A 13324-nucleotide genomic window follows, 5' to 3' on the forward strand; every position below is an offset into this window, starting at 1 on the left:
CTCATTAAATTTAATTTAATCACACTTTTTAAAAAAATTTTATTATATAAATTAAGTTTAATAAGTGGACTTAAATTTATTTTTTAATTTGGATTGAGCTCGAAAAAAAATTTTATATTCGAAATTTTAGGTCGGATTAAGCCTAAATAAGCATTTAAGCTATTAATATTAAACATGATCCCAACCCGAACCCAACCCATGAACACCTTAAATCTTATCCATGACACTTATTTTGGCAATCTAAATTGATTTTGAAGCAACAAAACTAACACTTACTTTTGATTGATTAGAAAAAATAGGAAAATAAAACTGAGATCTCTGAATAGATTTTGTTGATTATATTTGGACCCCATTTATATAGTATTTCAATTAAAACTTTGATATCAATCTTTATTCAAAATTGTTTCCATATAATGTAATGTTCAAACTAAATAAATTTTGTTTTTGATAATTTATATAATGTGAACTTAACAATCATTATTTACACGAATCAAAGTGTCTCTATTTTTATTTTTCCTCTCCGAATTTCGAACTATAGTATAATCTTTGAAAAACGTCAAGATATATAATAAAAATGTCGGTAAAAGCGCCATGTTTCTGTGACGTTCAAATTCGATACTAATAGTCTCTACAAAGCATATTGAGCAGGAAGGCGCGCTTCGAAAACGTCACCAATTCATGTATCTTGCGAGGAGACACTACAGCTACCTTTTTCCTATTTTACTATTGTGCGATTTGCTTCCAATATTTCTTCTTTTGGACGTCGCTGGATTTGGACCAAATCCTTTACCAAAATGATTCATTGACTACAAAATTTTTACCATCTTAAATTTACAGATGACATAGCTGACAACCCAAGTGTGAGTAGGTGGGGCTTCTATTGTCAATTTTAATTTCCCTTAATTAAATCCACCTTTCATTTTTTGTAGTGAAGTTGTAAATACATGCCTTTGCCCACTCTTGCAACGAATCTCAACTGCAGGTGTCGTTTGAAACCAAGTATAATAAATATGGTGTCATTTTGCCGAAACAAACTACTCTCATAATTATCAACGTTCTGGCAAGTTTCAGCTTGTAGCATAAGTTTTTTTTCAACTACCCCTTTCAAACTTTTTTTTCCCCATAATTTGCCACAATGGATATATATTATTACTAATCGTTTGATAATTTTGATTTGGTTTATTATTATAGTGCTGTAGAGGGACTTGTTAAGAGATTTTCATCTGAAAATGGCTGAAGTTGCGGATGTTAAAAGCAACCCTAGAGGTGAGATCTTGATGCCACAGTGCATTTAAATGATTTAGTTCACTGTTTGATTAGTTTTGGGTTTTAAACGTCTACATTTTTTTTTCATTTTCATGTGTGATACTTTTGTCTAAATTGATTTACATCTTGTTGTTTGAAAGCTCTGATCATTATATTATATGAGACTCTTAACTGAAAATAGCAATCTTGAATAAAATGCTCATATATATATAAATAATAAATCAATCGAATTTTTTTGTTTTTAATATAAAAATTATCCTTTTTTGTCTTTTGATGAGTACTCATTGTTCGAAATTTCTGATCAAATATAATTGCCGGCTATTGTGCTCACAGATTGAACCGTGAATAAATTTTGTAGATACAAAGATTATATATTAATTTCCCCCCTAAAACTATTATTGGATTGTCTAAGTTTTGGTTTAATTCTGTTTAACTCATAATATGTAACAAGTATATTTTAACGATATATTTGATTAATAATTATTTGCGCGCTAATTAACTGTCTATCAAATTTTTATTTGATTAATAGTTAATTGGTGTATAAACATGTGATGTGTGAATATCACAATAATATGTTATAAATATAATCTAACGGTTTATTTGATTTATAGTTATTTGGCGTCAATTGATTAATAGTTAATTGGTATGTGAATATATGACACGTGAATATCACAATAATATAACACAAATATATTCTAACGGTTTATTTGAATAATAGTTATTTGCCGCCAATTTAAATTTTTGTTTGATTAATAGTTAATTAGTGCATGAATATCATGACAATATATAATTATATCTATTTTACAGATCTACATTAATAATAAGATATTGTTGATAATGATTAAATTATCTAAATCAATTAAGATCTATAATTTTTTTGTTCATATAAGGTATCATCAATTATATATAGAAATAAAAAATATTCCTTTTGAAGTTGAAAATGGGATATTTTCGTTATCAAATAATTTCTCATTATCTAATACTTGTTAATTATCATAACCACTAAAATTTCTAACAAAATCTTGTATCAATCTTGTTTGTTTTTTTGTTATAGATGGAGTTGAAAATTTGGTAGAGTGCTCGAGCATTGCACCAAATCAAGCTCGGGGCACCATCTTGGAGCAAACTGCAAAGTCTGAATCAAGATCACGTGCAGTGAAACCCTCCCCATCGAATGCAAATAACAAAGATGAAAATCAACAAATCATTGTCCATGACCTCGATGTATGTTTTTAGTACTAATTTTACTCTACTTATCACTTCTTAATCATGATCAATATGACGCTTAATTTGTTCCTAACTAATTGATTAATATTAAATGAACAGATGGTTGTCGAAGCTAGAAAATGGATTGGAGTTCTGGTATGTAGAGAATTGGATGGCAACAGATACATGGGTCGGGTTGTAAATTACTTTGGTGAAACTAAATTGTACAAGGTTTGGATTCTCCTTTTTTTTTTTTTTTAATAGCTAAAAAATGCTAATTTCCAAACCAATATCGTCTTGTAGAAATTTTGTGAAATGGGGGATCTGTTTATCCTTCATTTATCATCAAACATGACAGATTTATTGGGTTTTTTACAATGTTATTGCAGTACTATAACATCTTAATAATTGTTCTTGCAGATAGATTACGACAATGATGTCTCTGAGGAAGTGGATTATCAAGAATTACAACAAATTGTGGCCCCTGCACTGCTAGTTTCTGAGTATCTCCAACGCATTTATCCTAGGTAACTCAGTTGTAGTCTCAACCACATATAAACAACCTCTCTCTAAATTTAACACTAAACCCTTTTTTTTTTCCAATGAAATACCAAATTAAACAGTGAATTATAGTCCACAGTGTACTATTTCTATGATTAACCCTAAAAAACAGTACCGAATTTAGTTACATATTAATGAAGGGTTTTGATTAAAAATGGACAATCTGATTCTATATATAATTACTTCTTTTTCTTTTTAACAACTACATATGTATTTGTCATCTCAAAATGACCCTATATATTTCTTAATCAGTAGCTAGGATTGAAAGTTTTTACCATGCATGTGCGTATGATCTCTGCAACATTAGCCTTGAACTGATCATTAGAAAACGAAATATATTTATAGTTGGTTTAGTGAAACTGAAAAGGAAAAGAAGAAACGGCATCAGTCGGACACCAAAGTACCAATCCATCCAAGAAGATACTCACCGGTCCAGCAGCCGGAACCTAAAAAGAGGAAGTCCAAAAAACCTGCCGGAAGTGGTTCAGCCAGTTCCTACATACCTCTGGCATTTAGAGAGACAAGGAAAGATGCCTATTATTATTATTAATATTAGTAATATATACCTGCTGCAATTCGGTTAGTTTCACAATTATCCTTTGCTTTGGGGTCATTTAGCTTAGGTACGATCTTGACTATGGGGTTAATGGTTTTTTTTTTTTTAATGTGTAGGTTGAACCAAAACTAAGCTCTTGGGGATGCTGAAAACAAGAGATCCCGTCTTATCTATCAATTGCAACTTTGCAACCTAGCTTGCTCTTGTGTTTTTCCATTCAGTTTCTCATGTCGTTTCTGTCTTTGTTGTTTCAAGTGATTTAGTTTCATGTGTCTTTGTTGTTTGGAACAATGCAATCTATTTAGCATTGGGGTTTTTTTTGAGATATTATGGATTTGATTTCTTAAAGGCTATATTGTCTTGGTATTTAGTAGGTAAGTGAGCAAATAAAAGGTTAAATTATCAAATCAAACAATTGGATAATAATTAGCATAGTTTTATTGATCACTATTTGTGTATGTGTGTACAGAAAAAGATAAATTATATAATAAACAAAGTCATTATTTTAAAAAGTTAAATAACTTTGAAAACTAAATATCTATTTTATACTATATTTAAGATGGTGTCAAAAATTAGAGAAAAACTTAAATGAAGTTTCTTATACGAAAATCATTAAATTCCTAATTAAAAATAATTAAATTAAAATTAAAATCGATAAATTAAAAAATCTTATTACATAAATTAAATATGCAAAATTTGAAAAAAAATTTATATATTTTTTTATATAAATATTTTTAGTAAAAATGTTTACAAATATTTACCGTTAAAAATCAATTAAATTTGAATTATAAATAACATTTTTAATAATTTTCATATTATTGATTGTTATACTAAATTCTATCCATTTATTGGTTTAGAATTTTTATTAAAGTTTTTATTAAATTATTTAAAAAAAAAATTCACAAACTTCACATAAAAAATTTCTCATAAGTTTTCTCCCAAAAATTAACTAGACACCAAATTCACTTGATGGATTGATAAAAAAAAAAAAAAGAAAGATAAATTATGCAATAAAAAATATATATTAATGAGGTTATAATGAAAATTTACTTTCTTTTTCAAGAGAAAGAATCCAATTTTAAAATCCACTTCATACTTTTTTTTTTTCTATTAGAAAAAAAGATTTTATATTTTTCTCTCTTTTATAGCTTAAAACAATTTTAAGTTATCTAAATTTTTTTATTCTAAATGATCAAGTATTAACTTCACCGAGATGTGTATAGGGCTAATTTGTTTTTTTAATTTGATTTAATTTTTCATCTATCCGAGAAGAAGAGAAGTTGGAAACGGAAAAGAATAATTCGAAGGTTTAATAAAATTGAATTGGGCCAAAAGGCCATTTTCTTAGGCCCATTAAGATTTTAAAGATCCGCTACTCCAGGCTCATAAATAATGAAAGGCTATCTCCAAAACCTACAACCTAAACATCTGCATAGATGACAGATCTGACCCATCTTTTTGGGCTCACTGTAATGGCCTCATTATTTTTGGACACGGAAGGAGACGACAGCCGACGCCGCTGCGAAGTGCCAATACTGAAACCAGCGAATTTTGAGCTGAGATTAGCGATCCAATTTGCATGTTTTCTCTCCCCTACTCTCATCCACAACTCAGAAAGTGAAAAGAAAACCCTAATTGGCATCGAGTTTACTCAGTCCCAGTTTGCGATGACGGACTCGCACTTAACCGCACCGAACCGCTCTCGCAGCTCCCAGACCCCGTCCCCGTCTAATTCTGCCTCCGCCTTTGCCACTTCCTGTATCCACAAGCGCAAACTCGCCGCCGCGGCGTCTGAGGGCCACGCGCCCCCTTCCTCGTTCGCTCCGTCCTTCTCCGCCGACACTCGCGACGGCGCCTTCCGATGACGACCTCGAGAGCATATCCGTCCGCGGCGCCGACTCTGATTCTGATGCTGACGACTCAGAGGACGCCGTCGTCGACGACTATGAGGACGACTTCGACCACGACAATGATTCCTCCATGCGCACTTTCACGGCCGCTCGCCTCGAGTCCGCCTGCGGTGGCGGCTCCCGTTCGGCTCGGAACACGAAGCTCAAGACCGAGAATTCCACAGTTAAGATTGACAATGAAGATGGAGGAAAAGACGGTGGAGCCCCCGGGTCGGGGTTGGGGTCGGTTGGTCCCACGGGTGCTGCCGCAACAGGTGGAAGCTCAGTGGCGGGGATTTCAACGAAGGAAGACGTTAAGATATTTAGCGAGAATATACAGACTAGTGGAGCTTATAGTGCTAGAGAAGAGAGCTTGAAAAGAGAGGTAAAGTTTTCAACTTTTTGAGGTGCACTGATAAAAAAAAAACTAGATGCACGTTCTTTCTTCTAAATAGGTTGTTTTGCTTGTGAATTATGGTATATGGTTTTTTTTTTAAGAAAATTCAATTTGCAGGAGGAAGCGGGAAGGCTCAAGTTTGTTTGCTATTCAAACGATGGTGTTGATGAGCATATGGTTTGGTATCGTATTCTCTTTTTCTTAAGCGTTCATGTTACATTTTTCTCCTGCAAGTGTTATTAAATCTTCTATTGTGCCCGTTTGCTTTAGTTATTTAGTAGCCTTTGATGACTATGGGGTGGGGTGATTTGGTTTTGGCTTTCTCGCAACTCACCATAACCAATCATTGTGAACTGATGATTGAAAAATATATGCTATTGTTGTTAATTTCTTAGGTTGATTGGATTGAAGAATATATTTGGACAACTACCCAACATGCCAAAAGAGTACATTGTTCGCCTTGTGATGGACAGGTATCCAGATAGAAAATTTGAAGTCACACACTTCTAATAAGTTTTAAATGGGAAACCTCACTTTAGTTTGGGTTTCTTAGTTGGTTCAAATGTTCAGGCATCTTAATATGAGTTGCTGGTTGACGTTCTGTACAAATGACATAAACTCAATGTTTGAATATCTTGGTTAATTCTCCTACTGCATCTTGCTGAGTTATTATACTTTTCTAATTAAATAACCTCTAAGTTTGCTTGCTGACGAAGCCACGAGCTGTTGTGCGTTTTGAGATCTCACTATGCTTCTTACTTTGTATTTTGTAGAAGCCATAAGTCTGTGATGGTTATCAGATGCAATCAGGTCGTTGGCGGCATCACATATCGCCCATATGTGAGGTAAGATTTGTTCTTGTGTATCATTTGCATTCCTGCTCTTATGTTATTGTGAGTCAATCACTTTTCTGCTCCTTATACAGTATATTTTCCTCTTTTGGTTCCTCTCTTCTTTGCTAAATTTTTGTTTATTATTTGTTCTCTAAATATTGAGTTCTACTTCGGTATTACAATAAAAAATTTGAGATTCTTAATGGAAAGGCTTAATCACTGTATGGCTGTATGGCTGTCTGTTCCTCTCATTCAACAGTTTCGGAACAACTCTAATATATTTTATTTATTTATTCATTCTACAGCTCTATTCTTGCAGTGGATGTGATAATCTGAGATTTTTTTATTAGTTAATGCTTCATTTGCACTGTTCACTGATACCTGTTTTCCTGGTAAACATCAGCCAAAAGTTTGGGGAAATAGCTTTTTGTGCAATTACAGCAGATGAACAAGTAAAAGGTTATCGCACCAGACTGATGAATCATTTAAAACAGCATGTGCGCATGTTGATGGACTAACACATTTTCTGACATATGCTGACAATAATGCTGTTGGCTATTTTATCAAACAGGTCTGATAATGTGTCTTTCTTGTGATTGTCCTGCTTTATTGTTTTTCATGCTTGCCATAGCATAAATTTACTGCACTAAAACATTTATCTTCCTAAGATACATTATATAAAGTGAATAAGTATGTGGCATGCTTCTTTTTGCAAGAAAATCAGGTTAAAGAAAATATATAACACAGGAAAGCTTTAGTAAGCTTTCAAGAGGATAGATCTATCCAGCTGGAATGGAATTGTAAACTATTTTTGTGGATATATCAAAAATGAATTTGCTGGAGGTGTTTTATGGTTCTGTTTTGTCACACCATGAATCTTCTACGCAAATAACTTGCTAGATATAGCAAAAGAATTATGATTTTTTTGTCACTTCTTTTTTATATAAGTAATTTGCTGAGTTTGAACTATTACTTTTATTACTATCATTTGTATTCATCATCTGAATTGAATAAATGTGGTCTAAAGTGACTTGTCAATTTATCTACTTGCAGGGTTTTACCAAAGAGATTCACTTGGAGAAGGATCAATGGCAAGGGTATGGTTAATGTGCAACCACACCCTTTCGTTTTTCTTTTTCTTCCTCCTTATAGCTCAAGTGCCAGTTAGTTTATGCTATTAACAAGAAATCAAGGAGTGGATGGAACCTTTTCCCTCTTATATATGATTTCCAGTGTTGGGATGCAGAGGATGAATGGCTTGCGGTAAAAATGGAATATGGGATATTTGAGAACTAAAATGAGATGATCCTTATTGGCCTTGTTTTTCCTTTTTTTTTTTTGCTGGGTGGGGGGGGAAGGGGGGGGGGATTTTTTTATTTAACCTTGTAATGGGACCCTTTCCTTGGTCAATTCTTTGTTAAATATGTCTTTGATATCTTTCTAGGCTATATGTAAATAATTCTTTACTTTTCTAGGTATATTAAAGACTATGCTGGAGGTATTCTTATTGAATGTAAAATTGATCCAAAGCTTCCATATACTGATTTATCAACCATGATTCGTCGTCAGAGGCAGGTAAAATTATTATTTGCTCAGTCAATGAACCTTTTTTTTTTTTTCTGTCAATGACCCAATTTAACTTGTGAGGTATTGTTTGCTTTTGCCTGTTGGATCTTATGATTTTGTTCTCAAAAGTCACCTAACAAGTTGGGTTTAATGTCCTTTATAAATAACACTGAATCCTCCTAGTGCTCATCTGATGCGGGATCCATGTAGGGTTGAAATCTCTTCCTGTCAAACCCTGCTGTCTTCACCTGGAAGCCACATTGTCCTCACTTCTTGGGTCAAATCTGGGATAGGCCTGCAACACTGTTGTCACTGTCCAAAGTGTTCTACTCCCGTTATTTGACCTTCAGTAATACCTTGCATGCATGTTAGGTTCCAGTGTTGAACTTTTTGGGATGTCAATGAGGATGGATAACTGAACAAGATGGTTATCAAAAACCAATGGAGACGGTGTATCAAAACTTAATATGTTAGTTCCAGTGGTGGGTGAAGAAATTGATAACCAATCTGCAATCAGTTGAGAACTTTTAACCAAAGTTCTTTCCTTCCATTATGTGTATCTTTTCCTTCTTGCTATTCGCATGTGTATTCTGACTTCATTTTGTTAAACTTTTATTAAGATGTGCTTTATTCTTTGCTATTTGGGATTAATAGGCAATTGCTGAAAGGATTAGGGAGCTCTCAAACTGTCAAATTGTTTACCCAGGAATTGATTTTCAGAAGGTAAACATGGATCTCTTGCTGTTTGTGTGCTGTTAGTTTAGATTTAATTCAGATCCAATGTTTGTTAATAAATTACATTTTGTATTGAAGTCTATTATCAGGCCTTGAATCATGTTCAATGTCAAATGTACAATATAAAGTTTTGCATGTTTGTCTTGCATTTTAGATTTTATCCAAGGCTATCATAGTTCATTTTGTTGAGGAGGTACTTGTTTCTCGGTATTCTAGTTGTGTATTTTACTTTGTCTATGTATATTGCGTGCCTGTTTATATTTGTTCTTAAACTGCATTGCTATTCGCTGGGCTCTGTTTTCTTGTCACTTTATTGTTCATTTTTCTTAATGTTCTAATCAGTAAGTGAAACAGATCATTTTAAGTTAGATCTAGTGAAATGCACAAATCTCCCACTTCAGTTGTAGGTTTCTAAAATTTTTATCAAGATTATTTCATTTTTCTTACTTTGCTTTTCTTTGTAATAATGTTTTTATGGTTGAGTCTTTGCAAATGATGAATTTAATATTTTAAACATTGCTGTAATGAAAATTCATTTGATTCAGAAAGAAGCTGGTATTCCTGAAAAAGTCATCAAAGTTGAGGATATCCCTGGTTTGAGTAAGTTCTTTGGCCTCTTATTGTATCATTTAATTTCTTTTTGTGTGTTTGCTTATTCATTCTTGGCTGTAGGTGGACATTGTATTAGGTAATTTGTCTGTTACTACTTTCTGTGTGTTTTTATAAGTATTATGTTATATCTGATAATGTACTGCAATTGTATTCATATTCCTAGCTTAACGAAGTTGGGTTAATATATATTTTTTCCTTATAAACTTTCAGTTTCCAATTAGGAAGATATCTTAAGTTTATGTTTCGTTTAACAACTTGCAATTTTTTTCCCTTTCTTTGTTTATTGTTGTTGGGTATATATATATATATATATACAAGGACTGGGTCTGCATACAGTAAGTTTTAACTAACTGAATTCTAAATTTGTGGTTTATTTGGTAACAGAGGAAGCTGGATGGACTCCTGATCAATGTGGCCATACAAGATTCAGAGCCATAATTGTTTTCCCAGACAATGCCACAAATCAGAAACATTTAACTGGTTTCATGCGCTTACTTCTAAGGGCTGGTTTCTAAACTTTTAATCGGTACGCATATTAATTTCCTATTAAAGTTGTTGTCAGGTATAATTCTGAATATTCATTATGGTGTTTCATCATATTGAAAATGAATTTGATCAGAAGGTTTGTGAAAGGAGCATGTTTGTGCCTTTCTTCTAGCAATAAAACACTTTTTTTCTATCTTCAAATACCTTTGGGATCCAATGGATCAGTGTCTAAGATGCAGGGGAAGCTATTCTCCACTTGCCTTTTGAAGGAAACTTTCAGGACTCTTGTTATGGTCTAATTACAGCATAAGTGTTAACAGATTGTTGCCCTTTGCCTTTTTCTCATGTAGCTAGGTTCTCCACGAATGATTGGTTGCATTAGATGTGTATGTGAGCAGCTCCTGCCAGCACATTTTCATTGGATCCTAAGCAAATTGATTTTGTTCAAGCAGTCAATGCATGAACATGTTGATGCTTGGCCATTCAAGGAGCCAGTTGATGCCCGTGATGTCCCTGATTATTGTGAAATCATCAAAGATCCCATGGGTAAGGTTTTATCAAATTTTTGTCTCCTCCTGTGTGCACACTCACATGCACAGACACATACACACACACCCAAAAAAAAAACACATCTCTACAAACTATCGTTCCCTTTTCCACAGAACATTAGATGGTACATATAGTGCAATAACTACTGAAGAGGCAAGTGTTTTAGTTATAAACTAGACCTACCTGAATGATGCGTAAGTGAACCTTTGTAATGAGAGTAGAGGAATAATCGTTTATGGGTCTTGTAAACAGCATAGATAGGAGGGTATACCTGTTCTGTGGGTTTTGGTTTAAGTGAGAAAGTTGTTTACTTTGTGATTTTTCATTTAGAAACTACAAGTGATGGAATTCAAAGGCCAAATCTCACATGGAAGCGGAAAACTATAAATCTATATAAAAGCAGTGGATGTCATTTATTTTGACTTCGATGACTTTGGAATTAATTTTATGTTATAATTTTCATGGTTTATTTGGAAATCAGAATCTTCAAATTTAGGGACATGAACTTTAATCTAGCAGCTTGACTGAAGTTTCAAGTTTCCATTCCAAATGTTTGCAGCTTAGTGAGTCGTTAAAGTGCTCTTTTGTGCATAAACAACTCCTAGTTATACCACCAGCCAAGCTTATTACAGTTTCTGGTGGTATAGTAATACCATCATCAAATTATACCTCATGATAACTTATGTAAATGTTGTTATGCTTGACTGTATATCCTTGTAATGCAGATCTGAAGACTATGTTGAAAAGAGTTGAATCAGAGCAATATTATGTAACACTTGAGATGTTTGTAGCAGATGTCAAGAGGATGTTTGCCAATGCACGCACATATAATTCTCCTGATACTATACACTATAAATGTGCGACAAGGCATGATCACTTCCTTGTGCTTATCTGTTCCAATTTTTTAATTTATTTTTCTTTGATCAGGACTATAAAATGTGCAACCAGGCATGATATCATTTCCTTTGTGATCATCTGTTTCACCTTATATATTTATTTATTTACCTTTCATCATGATTTTGACTTTAATAAAGTTGATTGCAGACTGGAAGCACATTTCCACAGCAAAGTTCAATCAGGTCTTCAATCTAACACCAAAATTCAGTAGTGAGAACTCAAATGCATTAAGTACTCTGGTCTTACAATAATCTAAGGAAATTCGGATTTTAGTGATTCCAACTGTCCCATTTCGAGAACATGTAACATTACACGTCATAGTGTCGACTATATTTTTCAAATATACTCTGGCCAAAAGTCCTGCATGTCCACCTTGTATGTTTTACATGTGATTCATGTATAATGTATGGATGAATAATTTAATAAGATATCTTGTATTAAATTGATCAGTTGTGTCAATGAATTTTGAACATAAATTAACGAAGGTTCAAAGTGTAGTTTTGGTGACTTTTATCTTTTGAAGCGAAATGGTAGGCTGAAACTGGATTAAGGTCATCTCAAGGATTATGAATCTATGGATTTTTATTTTTTTTTTGAAGCTGCAAATAAATTGCTTAAATCATCAAAAGTTGAAATTAGAATGTAATAATCTATCACTAAAAACAACTTAATAATCGATTGAACTTGAAAAAAGAAAGCTTATTGGTATTAGATCTCCCAGAAATGTTGCACTCGATAAAGAAACTTTGCTAAGAAGCAATTCTTGATCGTTTAAATGATTAGACAGCTTAGAATTCAATCGAACAAGTCAAGAGTTGTTTACAAGGAAACTCGGTCATGGAGAGCGTTACTAAACATAAAACAAATTAAAAGAGTTGGAAATGAAGAAAAAAGTTGGTGGAGCTTTGAGTTTTGAGCTGATGGTTGTGGTGTTGGTGATTGCGTGTGTTCTTCGTCTGGGGGCTTCCTTCTATTTATAGTAGATTCCCCAACGGCTGCTTAAATCTCCATTTCCAGATTTCTCACTAGACTTTAGGAAGTTGGCTGACAACCGCTTCCTTCTCTTAACGGTTTCCGCCACGCGTAGCTCCCTTATTAATCCAAATAGGCACTTGAGTGGCTGACTCGGATGCCTATTTATTTAAAAATGAAATGTCATTCAACAAGTCTCTCAACAGAATATTAGTGGCTGAAGTGTTCCAATTCTTCCACTTGAAAACCATTGATTAGTCCATCTAAATGCCACGTGATTCATCGGCCAAGTCATCCTTATTTGCAACTTGTATACTTCTAATTGGCCGGTTATTTTAGGTGTATTCAATCTCTAGTAGGAATGAACATCAATAAACCTCATGATAATTTATATTTACCCATCAGTTAAGTGCCTAGCATCTTCGATATATAAATATATATATATATATAGAATTTCTTTATCTTTAATGTTCCTAGTTATATGCCTTTTTACACTGGCTTGGTTGAGTCATAGCTCTGAAAATGGCTCCACCAACCTGCCAAATTGAGCTCACAATGGCATGGCTCATTCTGAGTTATCCTGATTGATCCAGTTGCCCAAAAGAAATTGCTTTTACCTTTGATGAAACTATCTTGTAAATAAACTCCAGCCAACAACCCCGTTCAGATTTCATTTGTTTTACGAAAAATAATTTTTTAAAAATAATTTTCGTATTTTCAAGTATTTATTTAATAAAAAATTAGATGGTTAATAAAAAATGACTTATTGATAAATAAAAAATAAAATTATTTTTTTAAA

The 13324-nt window shown here is 33.2% G+C and overlaps 1 protein-coding gene and 1 pseudogene across 2 annotated transcripts; both read left to right on the top strand.

Moving 5' to 3' along the window:
* The first annotated feature begins 1229 nt into the window (after nucleotides 1-1229).
* LOC149512820 (uncharacterized) lies at nucleotides 1230-3583 on the top strand. The gene is made up of 5 exons (XM_089751089.1): nucleotides 1230-1266; nucleotides 2321-2490; nucleotides 2593-2703; nucleotides 2893-2999; nucleotides 3388-3583. Exons 1-5 carry the CDS (start codon nucleotides 1230-1232, stop codon nucleotides 3581-3583), a joined length of 621 nt encoding a protein of 206 aa, XP_089607215.1.
* Nucleotides 3584-4930: 1347 nt separating this feature from the next.
* LOC111305241 (histone acetyltransferase GCN5-like) lies at nucleotides 4931-11995 on the top strand (annotated as a pseudogene). The gene is made up of 13 exons (XR_016331033.1): nucleotides 4931-5863; nucleotides 5993-6057; nucleotides 6271-6348; nucleotides 6649-6720; nucleotides 7112-7279; nucleotides 7762-7805; nucleotides 8184-8283; nucleotides 8929-8997; nucleotides 9555-9609; nucleotides 10006-10124; nucleotides 10560-10653; nucleotides 11382-11523; nucleotides 11701-11995. The product of XR_016331033.1 is annotated as a histone acetyltransferase GCN5-like (transcript).
* Nucleotides 11996-13324: the final 1329 nt, after the last annotated feature.

Source organism: Durio zibethinus, chromosome 21, assembly GCF_047325235.1.
Source record: "Durio zibethinus cultivar Kanyao isolate XHJ-2024 chromosome 21, ASM4732523v1, whole genome shotgun sequence".
Lineage (NCBI taxonomy): Eukaryota > Viridiplantae > Streptophyta > Magnoliopsida > Malvales > Malvaceae > Durio > Durio zibethinus.